The 24,065-nt window shown below is 35.2% G+C and overlaps 1 protein-coding gene across 1 annotated transcript in view; it reads left to right on the top strand.

Moving 5' to 3' along the window:
- The window catches only part of LOC108300760 (phospholipid scramblase 2-like), a 37,643-nt gene extending 13,594 nt beyond the window's left edge, over positions 1-24,049 (top strand). The window contains exons 7-9 of the mRNA XM_037736882.1: positions 2,307-2,468; positions 9,840-9,903; positions 23,618-24,049. Of these exons, the coding sequence (XP_037592810.1) occupies positions 2,307-2,468; positions 9,840-9,872 (195 nt within the window). The 3' untranslated portion in view covers positions 9,873-9,903; positions 23,618-24,049. The remainder of the gene's footprint in view (positions 1-2,306; positions 2,469-9,839; positions 9,904-23,617) is intronic.
- Positions 24,050-24,065: the final 16 nt, after the last annotated feature.

The following is a 24,065-nucleotide window of genomic DNA, read 5'->3' as shown; positions in this document are numbered from 1 at the left end:
AGCCATTGGCTATTGGTAAATAACTCCAGCTGCAGCCTTACTGTCATCTGTGGAGGATGGAGAAAGGACTGAATGATTCAATCCTCTAAGCATTGCTTGGTTTTCCTGGGGTCCAGCCTGATACTAAAGCTATCAGGAATCCCAACCACCAGTCATTTTAGTAAACAAAAGATTTATTGCTCAGAAGATTCTAAGGATTTTGAAGCTGTGTGTCAGGAATCTGGGACAAAGACCGAATATTAAAACAAGACTCAGGCCAGGCCTGGGAGGCTGAGGTGGGTGGATTACGAGGTCAAGAGATTGAGACCATTCTGGCTAACATGGTAAACCCTGTCTCTACTAAAAATACAAAAATTAGTTGGGCATGGTGGCGCCCACCTGTAGTCCCAGCTACTCGGGAGGCTAAGGCAGGAGAATCGCTTGAGCCCATGAGGCAGAGGTTGCAGTAAGCCGATATTGTACCACTGACTTCAGCCTGGCACAGAGCAAGACTCCATCTCAAAAAAAAAAAAAAAAAAAAAGACTCTCCTATCACCCCTATCACTTAGAAAGTTATGAGAGTTTTTAAAATTCTGTGTCAGGAAACAGGAAATAAAACCTAAATGTATACTTTTTACGATGTTATAAATACCAACATATTACTTCCAAAGGTTGAAGTAATTTTACTATATTTTTTGTTTTGTTTTTAAAATGTCATACAGAATTTAGCTAAAACTATCTAGACTTTATAACTTTTTCATAAAAATTATCTAGACTTTATAATGACCTGTATATGTAGCTCATTATTTATATTTCTAATCCTCCATTAAAATTTTATTTTCTACTCCTTGTGTAAATTTGGTGAATTTTTAAATTTCTTGTTATAGCAATCAAGATGGAGAAATATTTGTTAAATCTAGTAATAGGTTTATGGTAGCTAGCAAGTTACCTTCAGCATTTTTTACTTTGTAAATATTTCAAAATTCAAATACATTTTTAAACAAAAATATAAAGTTTTCATTATTAGTCTCAAATGCTTAGATGATATATGTTCACTATGGATATGTAGTAACAGAGGGTAGCTAGGCCATGCTTTTCTAGTGACTATTTACCTGAGACCAAGAGCCAGACCAAACCACTTACTCATATGTAAGGTCACTGCCCATGTTATAGCTGCTAATGTTCCATAGGTCAAACATGCCACAAGGCAGAGCCTAATTATGAAGAAAGAGGAAAATGCTTCAGGTTACAATGGGAGGGAAAATGAATATTTGATGAAGAGTAATGCATAGCAATCACAATTTTATATTAGACATTTATTTCACTTTTTTAAAAGATCCTACTCATCAACAGTCAAAATGAATCAATTGTTTTTAGTTTCCTCACATTTATCTAGCTGGTTACAACCAGAGGCAATGGATTCAAAAGGTGTTGCTGACATATGTGACCTGTATAAGTAGGTCATTATTTATATTTCTAAACCTGTGTTCAAGTTTGAAATGACATTCCTGACTTGGGTTGACATAACTCTTACAGGTAGTTTGGTGAATGTTAGCTACATGCTACATTCAGCCACTACCTGCACACCTGGCTAGGTGTTTTTGTCTGAGCACACTGCTTTCAACTCTATATGATGACCCTCAGCTTTCTTCGGCAGAATTTTTACAATTTTTTTTTTTTTTTTTTTTTCTACCTTTTTTTTTTTTATTCTTCATACCCCACTAGTTATCTGGTCTTGCCCACACCCTCGGCTTGAGGCATCCCATCGAGTTACTTAGCGGTTGCTTTTCTTCACTCAAAACTGTCAGTCTTTTTTTCTAGGTTCTTAGCATTTTATGTTTTCCTACTGACAGTGGGTGGTAGTGAGGCCTCTCTTCATATTTAAATATTCAGCTGTGTATACTCTCTGTGCTTCTCTAAAAAGCAGAAGTCTAATAGGAGTTTCGTTTAATTCCTTCCTGATGGCTTCTAGAAATTATATTAAAGAAACTTTTCAAATTTATATCCTTTTCAGCTTAAATTTTGTTTTGGGTCAACTGAAATAAATAAGACATATATTAACGTCTATCTTAATATAAAATAGAAAATGGTTAAAATTTCAGTAAAACCACTTTTATATAAGTTTTCTATACAATAGAACCATATATAACTATGACTATATAGGAGCCTATGTGTATCTAACATCACATATTAATTATATATCCATAATTATGTATGATGCATAAATGTAATATAATAATTGCTTTATTTTACTCCAACTTTAAAAGTACTTTTGCTACAAGTTTCCTAGAAACGTTTAAGATTTTTTTTTCTTTTTTGCCATTTAGATTACATCTCTTGATGAACAAATTGTGGTTGGCAGGATTTCTAAGCACTGGACTGGGATTTTAAGAGAGGCATTTACAGATGCTGACAACTTTGGGATCCATTTCCCTAGAAACCTTGATGTTAAAATGAAAGCCGTGCTGATTGGTGCCTGTTTCCTCATTGTAAGTCTATTCCTGCTAATCTTGGTTACAGATGGCTTCTCTAGGAGCATTCTGAAATAATTCATTATACATTTTAAGATTACCATTTAAAATGTAAAGGTTTTATAAAATGTTCCTATTTAATCCCAGCTCTGGAATTTTATAGGTGATTAGTTTATGTCTGAAGAGTCTACATACTTTGAAATGGCAAGAGAATAACTTTATATTCTAAGGAGAACTTCTGGTTTGAGGGAGGGTTATTAAAAAATCAAATATGTTATTAGGAGAAAAATGTAAAGCTAGTCTTACATGGTATAAAACTCAGTGAAACACAGAAGTTTCATCCTGACTCATTAAATTAAGACGTCCAACATGGGATTATAAAGTACATTAAGAGTATACATTCAATCAAGCCTCTAGACCTATCAATTTATAGGAAATACATAGGGTAAAGCAGTGATTCTGAATGTCTCTTTATGTTAGAATTATCTAGAAACTTTTTAAAAACTCTCAAGTATCAGGCCATTCCCCACTTCAACTAAACTAGAAGCTCAGAGTCAGAAATTTGTATAGTGCCCCAGCTAATACGAATATGCAGCCAAAGTTGAGGTTTATAGAAACAGAGCAATGGTCTTCAACCTTAGCTACACACTAGAAACACTTGGGTAACTTTCAAACTCCTCACATCCAGATTGCACCCAAATTTATTAAACCAAATTCTCTGGAGTTAGGACAAAGTCTTCAAGCTGTTTAAAGCTCCCAGGTGATTCCGATATGCAATCAAGGTTTGAGATGCCAGATATCTTAAACATGAGTTTGGTGATGTAATCAGAAAACCTTAACAGATAATGTACAGCAAAAAGGACCCAGCTCTTTCAACAAATAAGTGGCAATGAAAATAACAGAATAAAGATTAAACAGGGGAGGCTGAAGAAGATGTCTGAATGGAAGGCTCTCGAATTATCGCCACTCTAAATTGAACAACTGTCCACATAACAAAAAGCAATTTCCTAAGAACTAAAAATCAGTCATGATCATTGTACCTGGTTTAAAGATTATATTAAGAAAAGAGGCACTGAGGAGGGTAGGAAAGACAAATTGCCTAACCCCCTCCTCTTTTATACTTGGCAGTGGATACCTGGTGGAGAGAGATAATCTGTATGTTGGAGGAGGGAGAACACAGTGATCGTGGGACTTTGCATTGGAACTCTGTGCTTCCCTGTCATAGCAGAAAGTAACATGAGGCATGGCACCCATGGAGACAGCATTTAAACTAGTCTTAGCCAGAGGGGCATTGCCCATCCCAGCATTCAGAACCTGAGTTCTGGCAAACCTTGCTACCATGAACTAAAGTGCTCTGTGGTTCTAAATAAACTTGAAAAGCACTCTAAGCCACAAGAACCACAATTCCAAGGCAAGTCCCTGTGCTGTGCTGTGCTGGACATGGAACCACTGGATTTATGGTGCATGTAACCTAGTGAGACACCAGCCAGGGCAGCCAAAGGAGTGCTTGCATTACCCCTCCCCCAATTCCAGGCAGCACAGCTAGCCCCTCCAGTAGAGACTCCCTCCCTCTGTATGAGAAGAGGGGAGGAGACAGTAAAGAGGTCTTTTTCTTGCAACTTGGGTCTTTTTCTACCATTCAACTACAGTAGAATAGGGCACCACTCACCTACAGTAGAATAGGACACTAAACAGAGTCCTGAGGGCCCTATTACAACCCTGGCACCCAGATAATGTTTCTAAACACACTGCAGATCAGAAGGGAACACCCTGCCTTGAAGGGAAGGACCCAGTCCTGCTAGGATTTATCACCTGCTGACTAAAGGACCCTTGGGTCCTAATGTCTGTCTTATTGGTAGCCAGGTAGTACTTGCCATGGGCGTTAGGGAAGACTGAGATATGCTTGCTTCAGGTGCACCCAGCACATTCCCAGCTGTGGTGGATATAGGGAGATAACTCTCCTACTTGAGGAAAGGAAAGGGAAGAAGAGAGAAGGTTTTGCATTGCAGCTTGTATACCAGCTTGGCCACAGTGGGAGAGAATACCAAGTGGGCTCTAGAGTCCATGATTCCAGGCTGTGGCTCCTGGATGGCATTTGTGGACCTATACTGGACCAGAGGGAAGCCCACTGCCATGAAGGGAGATATTCAGGACTGGCATAATTTACCACAGCTGACTGAAAGGCCCTTGGGCCTTGAGTGAACATCAGTGGTAGCTAGGTAGTACTTAACATCAGTGGTAGCTAAACAGTGTGTGTTGTGGGCCTGGGTTGGTGGTGGCCAAGGGGAAAGACGCTTTTTCTTAAGAAAATGGGAGGAAAGAATGGGAAGAATTTTGCCTTGCAACTCAGGTTCTAGCTCAGCCACAGAATCGAGCATCAAGTAGATCCCCAAGGTTCCCAACTGCAGGCCAAGGCTCCTAGACAGCATCTGTGGACCTACCCAGGACCAGGGGGGAACTTGATGCCCTGAAAGGAAGAATACAAGCCTGACTGGATTTGATACTTGCCAATAGTAGAGCTCTTGGGACTTGAGTAAACATAGGTAGTAGCCAGGTAGTGGTCACTGCAGAACTTAGACAAGAACTAATGCTGTGCTGGCTTTGGGTCTGACTCAGTGCAGTTCCAGTGGTGGTGGTCACAGGTGTTTTGTGTCACCCTTCCCCCCAGATCTAGGCAGCTCAGCACAGAGAGACTCCCCTTGTTGGGGGAAAGTCAGGGAAGAGAACAAGAGTCTGCCTGTTATTGCAGATATTGCTTCTGGATCTTAATACTGCCAAGGGATTACCTCTGTGAGTCTTGAAGAGCCACAGAATTACTGGACTTGGGGTATCCACTAAAGTATATATGACGGCAGTAATGAAAAACTTAGATCAAACACCCAAGTCCTTTTGAATGCCTAGAAAGCCTTCCCAAGAAGGATAGGTACAAACAAGCCCAGAATGCAAAGACTGCAATAAACACCTAACTCTTCAATGCCCAAACACAAATTAACATCCACAAACATCAAGACCATCTAGGAAAACATGACCTCACCAAATGAACTAAATAAGGCACCAGGGGCCTATCACAGAGAGACACAGATATGTGAACTTATGGACAGCAAATTCATAATAGTTGCTTTGAGGACACTCAACAAAATATAAGTTAACTTAGAGGAGAAATTCTGAATCCTATCAGATAACTTTAACAAATAGATTGAAATAGCTAAAAAGAATCAAGCAGAAATTCTGGAGTTGAATAATGCAATTGGTGTATTGAAAAATGCATCGGAATCTCTAAACAGTAGAGCTGATGTAGCAGAAGAATGATCAGTGGGCTTGAAGACAGGATATTTGAAAATACAGTCAGAGGAGACAAAAAATACAAATAAAAATCAATGAAGCTTGCCTAAAAGTTCAAATCAGAAAATAGCCTCAAAAGGGCAAATCTAAGAGTTATTTGTACTAAAGAGGAAGTAGAGAAAGAGACAAGGGTAGAAAGTTTATTCAAGGGGATATTAACAGAGAACTCTCCACACCTAGAGAAATATATAAATATTTAAATACAGGAAGGTTATAGAACTCCAGTCATATTTAATCCAAAGAAAACTACCTTAAGGCATTTAATACTCAAACTCCCAAATGTTGATGATAAAGAAAGCTTCCTGAAAGCAAGAGGAAAAAAAAAAAAAAAACCCAAATAAAAGCAAGCTCCAGTACATCAGGCAGCAGACTTCTCAGGCCAGAAGAGAATGGCTTTACATATTTAAAGTGCTAAAGAAAAGAAACCTTTTATCATAGAATAGCATATCTAACAAAATTATCTTTCAAACATGAAGAAGAAATAAAGACTTTTCCAGGTAAACAAAAGCTGAGGAATTTCATTAATACTAAACCTGTCCTACAGGAAATGCTAAAGGGAGTTCTTCAATCTGAAAGTATATGTTAACAAGCAACAAGAAATTATCTGAAGGTATAAAACTCACTAGTAACAGTAAGTACACAGATAAACACAGAGTATTATAACACTGTGATTGTAGTGTGCAAACTAGTCAGATGTTAAGTAGATGATGAGCCTATTAAAAATAAAAACCACAACAACTTTAAGCCATAGACAGTATAATAACATATAAATAGAAACAACAACAATTTGAAAGTGGGAGGGTGAAATTAAAGTGTAGAGTTTTTAGTACTTTTCTCTTTGTTTATGCAATCAGTGTTAGGTGTCCATGAGTTTAAAATAGTGGGTTGTGAGATATTGTCTGCCAGCCTTAGAGTAATCCGAAATCAAGAACATAGAAAAGATATATACAAAATCAAAAACAAGAAATTAAAACACGCCACCAGAGAAAATCACTTTCTCTAAAAGAGAACAACAAGAAGGAAGGAAAGAAGGAAGAGAAGATCACAAAAAAAACCAGAAAACAAGTAACAAAATGTCAGTAGTAAGTCTTTACTTATCATTAATGACATTGAATATAAATGGGCTAAACTCTCCAATCAAAAGACATAGGATGATTTAATGGAGAAAAAAAACAAAATGAAAACAAGACCCAATAATCTGTTTCCCTCAAGAAATACACTTCACCTATAAAGACACACATAGATTGAAAATAGAAATTGAAAAAATTTCCGTGAAAATGAAGAGCAGGAGTAGCTATACTTATATTATACAATATAGATTTCAAGACAAAAACTATAAAAATAGACAACAAAATCATTATGTAATGATGCAAGGGTCAATTTTGCAAGAAGATATAACAATTGTAAATATATATGCACTCAATACTGGAGCACCCAGTAATAGAGAGCAAATATTATTAGAGGCAAAGGGAGAGATAGACCCCAATACAATAACAGATGTAGACTATTTCAACACCCTACTTTCAGCATTGGACAGACCTTCCAGACTGATAATCAACAACAACAACAACAACAACAAAAAACCCACATCAAATTGGATCTGCACTATAAACCAAATGGATCCAATAGATACTTACAGACCATTTCATCCAATGGTTACAGATTACACATTTGTCTCCTTAGCATATGGCTCATTCTCAAGGATAAACTATATTAGGCCACAAAAAAGTATTAAAGATTATTTAAAAAATGAAATTATATTAAATATCTTCTCTGACCACAATGGAATGGAACTAGAAATCAATAAGAGGAACTTTGGAAACTATATAAACACATGGAAATTAAACAACATGCTTGTAAATGACTAGTGGGTAATAAAGAAACCAAGAAGGCAATTGAAAGTTAATTGAAACAAATGATAATGGAAACAGAACATGCGAAAAGCTATGGGATACAGCAAAAGCAGTACTAAGAAGAATGTTTATAGAATTAAGCACCCATATCAAAAAAAGGTAGATAAAGTTCAAATAATCTAACAATGAATCTTAAAGGGTTAGAAAATCAAGAGCAAATCAAAATCAGAATTAGTTGGAGAAAAGAAATAAAGTTCAGACCAAAAAGAACCTGAAATTTTAAAAATATAAAAGATCAACAAAGTAAAAATTGTTTTTTGGAGAGAGAAACAAAATCAACAAACCTTTAGCCTGATCAACTAAGAAAACAGAAAAGACCCAAATAAATAACATCAGAGATGAAAAAGGAGACACTTTAATTGATACTGCAGAAATTCAAAGGATCATTAAAGATGACTTTCACCAACTATATGCCAATAAATTGGAAAACCTAAAAGAAATGGATAAATTCCTAGACACATATTATCTACCAAGATCAAACCATGAAGAAATCTAAAACCTCAATAGACAATAAGTAATGAGATCAAAGCTGTAGTAAAAAGTCACCTAGCAAAGAAAAGCTTAGGAACTGATGGCTTCAGTGCTGAATTTTACCAAACATTTAAAGAATAAATACCATCATACTCAAGCTACTGAAAAATAGAGTGGGAGGGAATACATGCAAACTTATTCTGTGAAGCTAGTATTACCATGATACCAAATCCAAACAAAGACATATTTAAAAAAAACTACAGGTTCATATCCCTGATGAACACTGATCCAAAAATCCTTAACAAAATACTAGCAAGTCAAATTCAACAATACATCAAAAAGATTATTCATCATGACTGAGTGGGATTTATCTCAGAGAAACAAAAATGGTCCAACATACGTTTTGGATATAGCCACTTATCAGATACATGGTTTGCAAATATTTTCCCCAGTCCGTGGGCTGTCTCCTCATTGTGTTCATTGCTTCCTTTGCTGTGTGCAGAAGCTTATTAACTTGAGGCCATTCCCTTTGTCTCTTTTTGTTTTTGCTGTCTGTGCTTTTTAAGTCATACCAAATAAATCATTTCTCAAGCCAATGTCCTGGAGAATTTTTTTCTAGTTGTTTTACAATTTCAGGTTTTACATTTAAGTCTTTAATCCATTTAAATTTGACTCTTGTATATGGTGTTTAATAAGGGTCAGATTCCATTCTTCTACATGTATATTTAGTCTTCAAAACACTATTATTTAAGGTTACTGTCCTTTCCTCATTGTGTGGTAGTGGTACCTTTGTCAAAAATCAATTGATTGTAAATGTTTGGGTTTATTTCTGGGCTTTCTATTCCGTTTCATTGGTCAGTGTGTCTGCTTCTATGCCAGTACCAAGCTGTTTTGATTACTATATCTTTATAATAAATTTTGATATCAGGTAGTGTGACGCCTCCTGCGTTGTTTCTGTTGCTAAAGATTGCTTGGCTGCTTGGGGTCTTTTGCGATTCCATACAAATATTAGGATTTGTTTTTCTATATCTGTGAAAAATTCATTGGTATTTTGAGAGGGATTACATTGAATCTGTAGTTCCCTTTCAGTAATATGGACATCTTGGCAATATTAATTATTCTAATCCAGAAACACAGAATATCTTTCTATTTATTTGTGTCTTCTTTGGTTTCATTCATCAGTGTCTTATAGTTTTCAGTGTACAGAATGTTCACCTTTTTGGTTAAACGTATTCCTTAGTACTTACTACTTTTTGATGATGTTGTAAATGGAACTTTTTTCTTAATTCATTGTACATGGAATGAATTCTAATTACAAGAAGAGTTATATTACTAGAAAGGGACTGTAAAACATTAAATAAGAAAGATGAAAAAGGATGATTTCAAGGAGGATAAAAGTCACATTTACATAAATTATTGTAGGATTAATTAAGTTAATATGGTGTCAATAAATAGAATTATAGAATTTAATTTCTATAAAAATAGCTGAAGGTAGAGATCTTATCTGTAGACTTCCCTACATTTACTTATTATAGTTAGTTTTTCTTATTTAACAGACAATTAACTTTGTTTCATCAGATCCCCTAGCATTTCTACATCTGAGAATTGATCTCTGTTTGCTTTCTGAGAACTTATTTCTGTGTATTTTTTTTTTTTAATCTAGGACTACATGTTTTTTGAAAGAACTAGGAATTGATTGGAATGTCAGAGTGTCAGAGTGGATTAATGTAAGTCTCCTTAGAATATTTGAAGTCTGTATATTGACTGGGATTATCTAAAAGAAAAATTCAGTGTTTTTTTTCTTTCTTTATTTAAATTACATATACCTGTGTGGGTTAAGCTGTGATGCTTGTAGCTCTGAGTATATAATTTTACTTTTCAAATTCAAAAATTTATTTTATTTATCATTGGGTTATAAATGTTTTATACACTTTATTGGATTATTCTTTGTATATTTGGAGAAAATAATATAGGAAGTTTTAAATTGAGATACAAAACTTCCTTTAAAAGACTACTTGAATTATAGTCTGTGTTTCCAAAGCAAAAACTAAAGCCTAATTAAAGTAGTTTTAATGTATAATTATATTTTATTTTTTAAAACTAGTTATAAATTATTTTATATGTAAATTAATATGCAAATACTAATATTAATATACTCATAAAACAACTTAAAAATTGACACAATTTCAGTTTCTTTTACCATACTAAATAATATACGTATTCTCAAGTAAAAGTAAATGTGCTTTTTTTTTTTAATTTTCAGGAAAGCACACTATATTTGACTTATCCTATCAGCTAATCTAGTACTATAAATAAGATTTTTGTAATGACTACATGAAATATTAGCAATTTTTATGGTTTTCAGTGAATAAAGAAAGACATGACTCTGTGACCTTATCCAAAAGACAAACTTATTCGAAAATTTGGTATTGTTGTCACTTTTGAAGTTATTTATTACTACATGGAATGGTTAGCTCCTGTATTCTATCATTCCTAGAATATGTTAGTTATAAGATTAATCAGGTGTAAATTAAATAAAAAATATGTGTATCTTTACAGAGCACACTTCATTAGTGGTCTTAGGTTATTTATGCCAAAAAATGAAATGCCTAAAGTAAAATTTATTGATATAATTTTTGCATATTTTATTTTTGTTATTAAAAAAACTGTGGATAATCCATTGAGGTGGCATTTTCGACCCTACGCATTTACATCCTATAAAATGACCTTTAAAAAGAGCACAGCAAAAAAAAATAATAATAATAACTAAATCATTATTGGAAATAAAAACAAAATGAAATTACTTTCTTATAAAAATAAATTAAATGATTTGTTTTTATTTGTTTTCAATTTTTAGGGATTTAATTTTCTCTTCTAATTTTAATTTTGTATATATTAAGGATCTATAAATTTTTAAGGAAAAATTCTATGGTAAGATATATATGAAAGTCTACATAAGTACACAGAGATGTTTTCATTCCTTTTACTAGTTGCATAGTATGTCATTAAGTAGCTATGTCATAGCTTCTTCAAACAATTCCCTACAATTGGACTTTCATTTTCCTTGAAATTTTTTGCCATTCCATGTAAGTGTTCATGAATAAACAGGCATACATATTTTATATTTTTCCTAGTGCATATTTGGAAGCGATTTGAAAAGTGGAATATCTGTTCAAATTACCCTCCATAGAATTTATTTCTCTATGAATTCCCATCAGCAATTTAGAACAGTGTGCAGTTGCCCAGAGCCATTCAAGTATATATTATTCTATTTTTGTGTTGTGTCCGATATGTTATCCTGTCATAGTTTAAATTTTTGATTGTCTCACTTTCGATAAAATTCACCATTAAAAAAAGGGGGAAGACATATAATATTTTGTAGTAAAATCTGTATCAGTGTTGGAAACTAGGATTTTCACCTATCAGAAACTTAAGGCATTTGTAATCTGTTTTGTAGGGAAGATTGAATTGAGAGAGGAAACAGCCAACCCACAGTTGACTTCATGCAAAAGAAAAGTGTGCTTAGGAAATATGGGCATCCCTTTCATCTTCAGCAAACTTTTCCAACAGCCACTCTCCCCATAAGTGTTATACCAGCAGAACTCTACCAAAGCCAATAGGCCCAAATGACAAATGTTGGATGAGAACATTAGTATGGCAGTGGGGCTACAGAAAAAGCAATATCTAGATGACTTCCCAGCAGCCTAAATAATTCATCAGATGCCATTTTCCAATGATGAAGTATATTCAGGACACTCACCTCTAGCATATGTTTAGTACAGACAGTGTGCCAAGTCAAGTGGAGGTATTTGTATGTGACTTTAGTTAGGCCAGTTAGAGAAGGGGAAGCCTTGCAAAGATGGCGGTCATGTAAATACAACCCAACGTGAGGATTAGAGGTACTGACATTATTTCTTTTATAACCATATCTTACTTTCCTTTCTTCTCTCTCTGCATAGGAGTCCGGATCTTTGGCTAGACAAAATAAAACTATAACTGATCTATATGGTTCCTTCCTTCTACTCTGCAAGAAAGACATCAGGAAAAATTTGCACACTATCTGTGGAACTCGTTTAAATTCAAATACTAGATAAATTTTTTTTGCATTAAATACTCACATAGAAAAATCATCAAACATCAACAATTATCAATTTAATTAATAAAATACTAGGAATTGCAAAAAAAGTCTTAATTTGAATCTTAGTGAGATTTGAGCGAATGGTGGTGTATTTGTTTCTGAAACAGAAAAAAAGAACATTCTGATGTGCCAAATTTTAATAAAATTGAAAAATATGATGACCATATTTTAAAGTATGATGGAGGCACTGGAACAACAGATTGCATAAAGTAGATAGATAGCTAACACAATAAACTAAGAGATAGGTTTTGGAAATTCTCCCAGAAGTAAGATTAAACGCTAAATATAAAGAAAAACACTAAGACCTAGAGAATAGATATATTAATTTCAAGTCATGCACAATAAGAATTCCAGAAGCAGAAATCAGATGAAGGCAAGAGAATATATTTTTAATGTAAAGAAAATTTATTTGCAATCAAGACAAAACAAAGTCTTGAAGTTAATGGATTTGCTATAAAGCAGACAAAAATGAATGAAAATGATATGCTTTTAATGTTTTCTTTTTTTTTTTTTTTTTTTNTTTTTTTTCAAAAAAACAATCATTAGATGCCTAAAATATGGCAGATATTGTTAGGTAGTAATAGAATAGTTTCTGTGGCTTAACTTCCATGATATACCCATATTCTAGTTTACTGTTGTTTCTACCTCACCTAGAGCATTTAATCAAATTTAGCACACTTTAACAGCAGCATTTAAAAGAACCAAAGGATTTAGAACATAAAGATGGATTATATAAAAGTGTTTTTGTCCTTGCCCCCCATTTTCCCATACCCGCCTTTGGGTGGAGACCTTACCACTGCAGGAATTTTTTCATTCAGCATGATGTGACTTATACAGATATGGTGTCTTAGACTCATTCCTAACAATGGCTCACTTTGCCCATCTTTCTTACCTTGAAAAAGCAAAGGAAACACATCACATCTCAGCACACCATTTTGCCCACCAACCTAAATCTTGGCTTCTAGGTACTATTTTCCACTCAAAGCAACTGGGGTTGTTTTGAGAATAGTTGACCCCAGAATTTTGGTAGGGAAAAGTATAAGATAAGCTTTGCACAACTTGTAGAAAATCAAGGAGGTACTCAAGTATGGATGCTGACATGTCAAAAGGATAAAGGAAGGAATGTGAAAGGGCTCTCACCAACAAAATCAGGTATATTATTACCTTCTGAATAAAATAGGATACAGTAAGTCCATACAGATATTCTTATAAGTAAATAAATAAAGGTTTTATGAAGATAATGATATACATGGTTTCAATTTATTTTCCCCAAAATTCTTTTAATTTCAGAGGGAAAATGTGTAACATGTTAGTGTCTAGCAGCCAACTCTATTAAAGTAAATTTAAAATAAAATGATTAAAGTAGACATCATCAGTTATGGGATAAATTAAAATCAAGTACCACCTAATAGGATGCACTAAGACACAGCATCACATGGATCTTGATATATACAGGATAGAAGATAATAGAGTATTTTTTTTTTTTTTTTTAATGCTTGATGTGCTTGCCTATCCTGTGGTAAACCTTTTGGCCTGCGAATTGTGTTTATCTAGTCCATAACTTGGCTTACTGTAAAGTATGTTGTACAGTTATCTTTGTTGCACCCCAGGCTTCATATTCTTCTAGTGATAACGTCTGTTCAAGATGTAGGCTACTATGCCAGAGGGTTTTACTACATGTTTGCTCCTCGGAGATAATCTGTATCTTGCAGCATTCTTAGCTGTAATTCACTGTTCTTTCCACTCAATTATTGTTAGTTGGTGGTGGGAGATGGGGGACAGAATATTCCCTGGTGTTTTGGTTTAAGCCTCCCTCTTAAGCAGGCACACTCCAATTCAATGTAATACTGAAGTCACAGACTGTGGAGTGTTAGCCAACTTACTTCTTTAATCATGTCATCATGCAGCAAGCATTCGCTAAGAGGCCAGTGCTGGGTAAAAATCTGAGTTGTGTCTGGGTATGTTTATGTGAAAGGAGTTGTGGGATGGAGAAGAGAGAGTTGATAAAACTTTCAGGCAAAATATATTGAACAAGCAGACAAATCTAATGATTTTGGATAGAAACATATTAGAGTAAGAAAGTTCTGAGGAAGCTCCTTTCATGGCCCCTTCCTTAAGTGGCTTAGTCAGGAGAAACTACTTAGAGTATTGTCTCTACTATTTTCCTAAAAGAGAAAGGACATCCTTTACACGGCCCTTCCTTCTCTCACCCCTCTGCTCCCACACCTTCGCTGGAAGTCAAGCATCCTTGTCCTGAGCGGCAAGGCAATGAGTGAGAAGTTTATTTTCCTGCTGTAGGAGGGCCTAAAACCCAAGATAGGAGAAGTTTGGGTGCTTGCCTCATGCTAGGACCTTGTGTCACTCTGGGGTGGTTGTGACAGTGAATGGAGGATCAGTGGGTATCCCTGACTGGGGGTAACATTGAGGAGGAGGAGTTGTGATGGTTGGGGTATGGAGCTGTGTTGTGTCTTGCGAAGGAATTTCTGGGTACACAGATCAGTGGGGAAGGGGGAGAATAAAGAGGAATGGAAAGAAAAAGGCTAAGACATGTGACTGCCTGACCTGATCACCTCTTGGGAGGAGACTTGGGAATGGGGGAAAGTGAAAATGTAGACTGGAGACAAGGCTGAGGATAGGAACAAAAAAGAACACATAGGCAGTTAAACTGCAGAAAATCACTGTGTGGACTCTTGGCATCAAGTTAATTAGCATCTCTCTACAACTTAGATTGTAGTTTTAGCTGAGTTTGGACTCAAAAGGAGCTATTATAACAGTGTAATTAGAAAAAGCTCAATAGAGAATTGCTGCCATAATTTAAAGATAGAATGATTTAAAATGGTTCTGGGCACAATTAAGTGCTGCTGATGCTGTGAAGTGTCAGAAATGTGCACAGAAGTTCTCTCTAAGTCCTGCCCTAATCCTGCCCTTGTTATTACCCACCATGCAATGGCTGCCTGACTTTCCTAGAAGCTTCCTGCACCTGGCCCTATCTCTTTCAAGCTCTGTGTTTCTCCCTGTGCCTTAATTTTCCTCAATTTTCAATAATATAGTTGTCATTGATAATAGTATCTACCTGTATTAGTCAGTGTGGCTCCAAAAAGTACCTTAGGCTGGGTAATTTATAAAGAAAAAAAAGGATTACTGTATTTGGTTTCCTTTTAGTCATGCTAATCTCTCTAGCAAGTGGTAGCTCTACAGCCCTCTTTTATTCCTCTTCTGAAAATGCTTTTTCTTTCTCTCTACATGGCTAGGCTGCAAAATTTTATGCTTTGCCTCCATTTTAAATATAAATTTCAATCTTAAGTCATTTATTTGCTCCCACATCTAAGCATAGGCTATTAGAAGCAGCCAGGATAAATCTTGAATGCTTTGCTGCTTAGAAATTTCTTTCACTAGATACCCTTAGTCATCATTCTTAAGTTCAGCCTTCCACAAAGTCCAGGGACATGGACGCAATGCAGCTAAGTTCTTTTCTAAGGCATAACAAGGGCGACCTTTGCTCCAGTTCCCAATAAATTCCTTTCCAATTAAAAACTGTCACTGTTTGTATTTCCATCAGCATTTTGGTCACGGTCACTTACTAAGTCCCTAAGGAGTTCCAATCTTTCCCTTGTCTTTCTGTCTTCTTAGCAGCACTCCAAACTCTTGCCCCTTCCTTTTCCATGTGACATGCTAATTCCCTTCACCTTTCATCTTGATTGTAAGCTTCCTAAGGCCTCACCAGAAGCAGATGCTGGCACTATGTTTCATGTGTATCCTGCAGAACCATGAGCCAAACAAATTTCCTTTTTTAAATAAATTACTCAGCCTCAGATATTCTTTTATAGCAATGCAAAATAAATTAATACACTACCTCATAAGGTCAGTATGAAGATTTAGTGATCTAATGCAGGTCCAGGGACATGAGAAGTTTACTGCGGTAGTACAAACATAGAAAATAATAAGGGCTGTGTGTTGGTAAAGATCAATAGTTTTTAAAACACAGGGAGGTGGCTCAAAGCCAATGTGGAATGTTTGGGCTAAATTAAATTTCTGTTTTGCAACTTTTAATGCAATATAAAACCATTCTGAAGCCCACAATGAATATTATCCTCTCGGAAGAGAAAATAAGTCTTTATGCAAGATGCCAAACTAAGGAATGATTCTCATCTTGTAGAAGTGTAGACTAGCATCTGGGCTACAGACTGTATTTTGTTACCCTCATGGTATCAAAATGTGGAAGCTGTTTTCTGAGGGGAGTAACATGTCATACCATAAAACCAGATGAAACATAGCTGAACAATATAGGATTTGAACTCAGTATTTATAAGGTGGGAGGGCTATAGAATGATAAGCAAAATGCAGAGCTCTGAACTTACTGTTCCTGCAAACCAAGCACTGAAGTTATAAATTTTAAACTAATATTATTTCTCTGACTGAAAATATCCTGTTAATGACAGGTTATAAATTTACCTAATTTGCAAATCAACTAAATTTGGAAAACCAATGCTTGAAATCCACTTGCCTACTAATTGCAATTTGTTTGTGCCTGTGGATTCTGGTCTGTTGTCATTAATATATTGAGGTTATTTTTGTCTGGCAGTGATAGAAAACAAACATTGCCTTATTTCTTTCTAAAATTGCATTTTCTTTTGAGAACCAGGTGCTAAGAAACATTTCAACTTTAATCACATATTACCAATAGACAGTAGTCATTCAGAGATAATCCAGAGAAATTATCTTTCAGATACACTTTACAGAGTAGATTGGATCATAGTCTACCATGCAACTTCTAAGTACATTTCTGTTAAATTGTACTGCCAGAATTTTCTCTCTGTTGTTTCTAATCACAAGCAGAAGTGGTTTTATTTGCAAAATCCTTTCCTTTGCAAATCTATTTTTTTGTGTGTGAAAAAGATGGTCACTCACATAAATGCATTTGTGGTATTTATTCCATTAGAACTGAGGGGGGATTCACTATAAAAACATAAAATTGATTGACTTAAAAGAGAGAAAGTTGATTATCAGTCATTTAATAAATACCTACAAAGATATTGCTCTGGGCCAGTGCTTTTGTTAGTTATAATGGTCTCAATAATTAACAAAATTATTATACTCAAGGTGCTTAAGAACAGGCATACATGTGGAAAGTGTTTTGATAGAGTTCAAGATATTATAGATGGTATTAGCAATGCTGAACTCAGTTTTAGTGAAATTCTTGCTGTGGGTGGTGACTTTTAAACTAAGACAGACAGTTTGCATGGCACAAGGGAATTGGGGAGAATACAGTTTCAGACAGAGGAAAGAATATGGACAGAAGTCACATTCGTCCTCTGCAATGAGGCTGGACCATTAGTTTTCTATTACTGTGTGCATTGTGAGTGCTGGACAGGGATGGAGGTGAGACATGTGAAGGAAGGCTAGATTATGCCAGTACCTTGTTAGCCATGTTAAGAAGTTCACTCATTTTATCCATGCTGTTTCTCTTGACTGGACTGCCTTTCTTAGACCTTCCAACCATTCCTGAAAGATTAAACCAAGTGTTCCCTCCTCCAGTAGCTCTCTTTCAGCCTCCCAGAATCCTGATGGTGGGCTTCTCTGAAATTGTACCTTTTTCCTTAGCACCATGACTTGACTAATTGTTCTCTAGGAACTAGTATAGCTTCTACAGTTAGAGTTCTTTTTGAACATGGACAGTACCTTCTAGTGATTGAATATTCTTCATCAGCTAAAACTGTATACATGGTATATGGTGTAAAATTGTTGAATTACCCATCTTTCAAATTTACAGGGTAAATTCATTCATATTGCAAATCTTGAAAGTTCTTAAGATTGTCAAAGTCCGTTTGTATGAAGATATTGAGATTAACACTTGTTTGAATAAAAAGTGAAGGTCATATTTTTAAAACGCATGCATTCTTTTAAATACATTGAGGATGAAGTTTACTGCTAATACTACTACTACTATATTATTAAATCATTTATTTATTTTCCAGTCTTTGGATGTAGGGACAAAGGCCAAGTTGTGGACCTGCCATTCTGCCTTGTCTTTCTTCCATAAAGATACACGTTTTATTTTTGTATAAATGGAACCAGAATTTAAAGACACATAAAAAGATAATTTAGTCCAGAATACTAGAATACTAGATTTTTACTACCACTGTCTAGTGTTTCATATCAACTTTAGCAATTAGCGGTTTTTTTTTTTTTTTTTTTTTTGGGTGGAGCCTCACTCTGTTACCCAGGCTGCAGTGCAATGTTGCGGTTTTGGCTCACTGTAACCTCTGCCTCCCAGGTTCAAGCGATTCTCCTGCCTCAGCCTCCCAAGTAGCTGGGACTACAGGCATGTGCCACCACACCTGGCTAATTTTGTATTTTTGGTAGAGACGGGGTTTCTCCATGTTGGTCAGGCTGGTCTGGAACTCCCGACCTCAGGTAATCCACTTGCCTTGGCCTCCCAAAATGCTGGGATTATATGTGTGAGCCACTGCACCTGGCCACCAACTAGCTTTAATAAGTGTGTTCAAAGAATTCAGGTTCTTGTAGAAAATATTTTTAAATTAATATTTAATTGAAGTATTAAATAATATTTATCTGCTTTCTGTAACATTAATATATATATACTGCATCAACTGGTTTAAGAAAAAAATACAAATCACTCTTTGCAGGTGTAGAACTCAATTTGTTAGGGTAGATGTACCCTCACAATTAGAGAATCAAAGGGACCCATTTCATGTACTAGCCACACGCATTCAGTGTAATTCTGGCATCATCGGTAGGTTTTATAGAGACTTTAAAAAGTCAACTCCATAGTTTGGGTAAATGAAGATTAGTTAAAAGAATGCCTATCTTGACTTCCTTGGAAGTTCTTTATCTGACAATGAAATCAATAGTCACCACCAATCCAATAGGTAGAAAAATCAGACACTTTCGTATATCATTTTGATGGATGGATGGATGGATGGATGGGAAGAAGTAAGGATGGATGGGAGGAAGGAAGGAAGGAAGAGAGGAAACGGGGGAGACAGGAAGAAATAGGGAAAAAAATAGAATGTTCCTTTGATGGCAGAAAAGCTAATTAGAAGAATTGTTTGAATTAAAATAATTTCTCAGTTGCCAATCGTGACAGTAATTTGATTCTAGCAAGAAAGCATTAGTAGTTTCTATAATCAGTAGTTGAAAGGTTGAGGAGTAAAAGTGTATTTATATTGTCTCAAAGCAGTACTCAATAAGATATTTGTTAATTTACAAAGAATAAACTGATAACTTCAATGCAGCACAAAATTTAACTCAGCTTTCTGCGATTATGTAACAAAGATCCACTTTTCTCCAGTTTCAAATAATAGATTCTTCATCTTTATCTGAGCCCTCACCCTATCAGCACCTTTAACTCCATATTTTTAACATCAGTCTGTTCATGATGATGTATTATTTTAAATAGTACCAATTTTATCTTCGTGAACCTCACTTCTCTGAGTACTGACCAGCAGAGTCATTAACATCATATTTCTATGAAACATCTGTTTAAGGCGTCTACACTTTTTCTATCATACTCCCCAGAATTCTTTCAGCCTGGCCCATTGCCAAATTCTAAAGCTACTTTCACGTTTTTAGATACTTGTTAAGTGTAGCAGCCCACTTCCAGATACAGTTGCCATCCTCTTGTCTGCATAATACCCAAGCCACATCCAGTGTGGAAACCCCAAATAGTGGATGGTACCAAACTCTTTATATGACTTGCCACATAGTTACCAGAGTGAATATGTCCTTGCATGGTTTATGTCCTGGTATGTCTCTTGCACTTTTATGAATGTAGTTTCCTTTGGTCATCTTCTTCCTGAAGAGCCATGTTTGGATGGCATACTTTCTCCTTAACTTCTTTAACTCTTCTAAAAATGTGGCAGTAACTTCTTAATGGACAGATGCAGCCTCTTACTTGCAAATAAATGACTTGATGCCATTCATTTCAGGGGATCCCTTGCTGAAGTCTTCCTATAGGTTCAGTGCTTCCTGGTGCAACACAATGATTCTGTCTTAACTAAGTACTTATCATGCCCTGTGGCTGTAACTTTTATAGTTTGTGGTACAGCAACAAAACAAACACAAATTTATTTTCCCTTCCTTATAATTTCATGAATAGATATGTTCTTATTGTAGGTCTTATAGTGTGTACCTATATTATTTTTTTCCTTATAAGTCTAGAATTTTCACCTATTCACTTAAAGGAAGCACTTTATGTCTTCTCTTTATTGTATCTGTATTGCCAGGGGTACTACTCTTGCACTTTAGGGCCCTTATTAAGTAAAATAGGGGTTATTTGAACATAAACACTGTGCTACATGGCAGTGAAACTGATAATGAAAATGGACAAAATATTTTAATGTCCAAAATATTTTAAGGTACACAAATCATATTTATAAGTCATTGGATATTAAACCTCTTTACTAGAAAAAAATGATGGAAAGCAGATGTTTTAAGGGTGAAAATTTTTTTGTGTGGACCAAATGAATGACTACTTTATGTGACATATAGAATAATCTTTATTTTATAGTTATACCTGCCATTAGTGGAGCCTAAATAAGTAATGTGTTATAGATACTATTGATGCAAATGGAATATGTAACTGATATAGAAGACCAGTAATGGCAGTCTTCAGTTAGGTTGCTGTCCCTGTCCTCTATATTTATCAGGAATTTCAGCCACCTGCAGGCTAGGTGAGTGGAGAAAAAGGAGTTACAATTTACATAAATAAGAAATAAAGAAAAAAAATTAAAAAAAAAAAACCACTTTGTGTGGGATTTGCATCAGCTACATTCATTGGCCAGTTTTCTAATCTGTGACTCAAAAATCTAACATATACACCCTGGAGACTTGAGTTCTTAAGCAATTTCTGCAGATTCCTGCTTGTTTTCTTGTTCAATATTACTCATGCCAGATTACACTCTGACTTCTAGGCATGAACAATGTGAATGAGGTTATCTCAGAGAAACTCCTCATTGGGGTGCCAGCCAGAATGGGCAGAACAAGGTAACCCTGATGCCAATAGAAGATTAAAGGAGACGTCTTATATCTCTGTGTTTGTATGTCTCTGAGAGCTTTGTTTTATGACTCATATTGATCAGAACTGAATCTGCTAACCAGGGCTCATGACTCAACTGCCTGCTGGGGCCAGGCAAATAAGATAAATACACAATGCTGTAGCTGTCTTAAAAGAGCCAAGAATGAGCAAAGACAGGACACTGAAAGTGCAGCTTAGCTAATGTCTCTTAAATTAAAAAAAAAGATGCAAACTATTTTTTCTGGCTAAGCCCTCACCTATTCTGATCTGATTTGGCCCAGAGGTCCCCATTTACACTGACCTAAGAATTGTGTGTCACACCCATTCCCTGCTTTCAGAAGCAAATGACTTATAAACACATGCATGTATTCATAGAACTAATTACCTTCAAAATTCTGAATGGAATGTTTTTTGTTGAGGCTGCTTGGATCTGCCTATCTTAGATTCTTCCTAACAGCAACTTTGAGAGACAGTGGGTTGTGGGCCACACAGAACCAAACCGTTTCAACTTACCTGTCAGGTAGCCATTCCACATGTAGTTTCCAGAAACTATTCTGTTTCAAATGTTGATGTCCATAACTGACAACTCCCCTTTGTTTATGTATATAGTGCTTTTCATTGCTGATCTAATTGAGATTTTATAGCTCGCACCAAGAAATGGTAGTCTTCTGGCAAAAGGATCTATAACTTCTCTGATGCTTCATTGCTACTTATCTAATATGAGATAAAATCCTGCTCTCTTTTTATAGAATATGCCCAGGTTTCTGGGTTTAGTATACTAAAAATCTGAGAGACCCTCATAGATCTTCAGTATACAAAGTAGGAAGCAGACATTTATGTTTGTGTCTAGGGAACACAGAAATAAACAACATAGATGCAGAATAAAAAAGCCTTCAACCCCATCTTTCTTCTGATTTATAATTAAACGTTTGTGTAAAATATGTATGTACAGGCCTCTTGTTTCCTGCCCTGATGCACTTTCTCCATCTATACTCCCCGCTCTCCTTCCATGACCCATCACAGTTCCTTCTGCTGTTTCTCTTTGGGATATCTGGGTTCTCTTTTTAGCTCTTTCATTAGTAAATCTAAATGACCACACAACATATCTAAGGCCCATCTTTTTGACCTATTAAACTGAGATGAGAGTTGAACTAGGAATAATCTATAAGGTCCCACACTAAACTAACTACAAATCTTTTTTTTATGTATGAGATTCCATGAATTAAGCCAGAATTTTCCTCCAGAATTAATAAACCTTTAATTTGGCTGAAGCATAATACAATATACCTATTCTCTCTAAGGATTCAGATAAATCATCCATTTTATTTAATTGTATGGTCATCACTGTTGTTTGAAGATTCCTGTTATAGAAAGTAAATTGTGACAGTGTTTAAAAATTGTTTGTATTTTATGTTCACCAGTATCAATATATTGCTTTATTAAACTAGAGATAATCAATAATAGAGCAACGATTTAAAGTTGAGATTTTTTGAAAAAAAAATTGAAAGATAACCAGTTTATTCAGCATGATTGCTTTTCATCTTTTTGTTTGGTGTTGTGTTAAAAAAATCAACAAAGCATTACTTAGCAAATATTAAAAACATGTATTTATATGTACATATACAACAACATATAATATTACACTGTATAAAACCAATATACTTATAGAAAATATAGAAAAATTGATAAATAGGTAATTGGAATTTTTTAAAAGTGTATTTGTCATTTATATGTTTTTATACTTACCAGTGCACACAAATGCTATATTTTGATTTGTTTCCTACTAATAGTCTCCTTACATGTGTTGATTATTTTACATACAAATTTAGAGTAAGAGTGTCTGAAAATCTGCTTCTCAATAAAAGCAATCAGAACACTGGTAAAACCTGTCAAATCAATTTTCAGAACTTGGAAAATTAACCCAAGACTTGCAACAATCTGAAGAGCATTTATTCAAGAAAAATTGGAAAATTTCAATAAGAAGAGTGAGCTTTGTGACATTTTAACTTACCCTGTTTCTATCACCTTCTCCTCAGCATCACAGAAACCTTGAAAATCAACTACCTTGAAGTCACAGTAGCCATAATGTGATTGATAGAATAATGACTCGCAAGGATGTGCATATCCTAATCCCCCAAAGCTATAATAACATTGCCCTAAATGGCAAAAGTGACTGTGTGTACATGATTTAAGTTTAGGCTCCTAGGATGGAGAATTTTCTTGTATTATCTGTGAGGCCTTAATATAATCACAGGTGTCCTCATAGGAAGAAGGCAAAAAGTAAAAGATGGAAGTAGATGCTATGCTGCTGACTTTGAAGATGGAGGAAGGGGTCCACAAACCAAGGGATGCAGGCAGCCTCTGGAAGATGGGTAAGGCCAGAAAAAAATAAAACAAAACAAACCTGAAACAATACATGTTTTTTCTTTCCTTAGAGCCCTTACAAAGAAGAGAGTCCTGCTGATTCAATTTAGAATTCTTAATTTCATTACTCTAATATCATATATGTATTGTTTTAAGCCACCAAGTATATTGTGATATGTTATAGCAGCAACAGGAAATTAATACAGATTTTGGTACGTACTTGAAAGTGGGACATTGATTGCTATAGCAAGCACCTAAAAATACATAAGTGGCTTTGGAATTGTGTAATGAGTTAAAGCTGGAAGAACTTTGAGAAGCATAATAGAAAAATCCTGGATTACTTTAAAAGA

This window comes from Cebus imitator, unplaced genomic scaffold, assembly GCF_001604975.1.
Source record: "Cebus imitator isolate Cc_AM_T3 unplaced genomic scaffold, Cebus_imitator-1.0 Scaffold30, whole genome shotgun sequence".
Taxonomy (NCBI): Eukaryota; Metazoa; Chordata; class Mammalia; order Primates; family Cebidae; genus Cebus; species Cebus imitator.
This window is presented reverse-complemented; position numbering and strand designations above follow the sequence as displayed.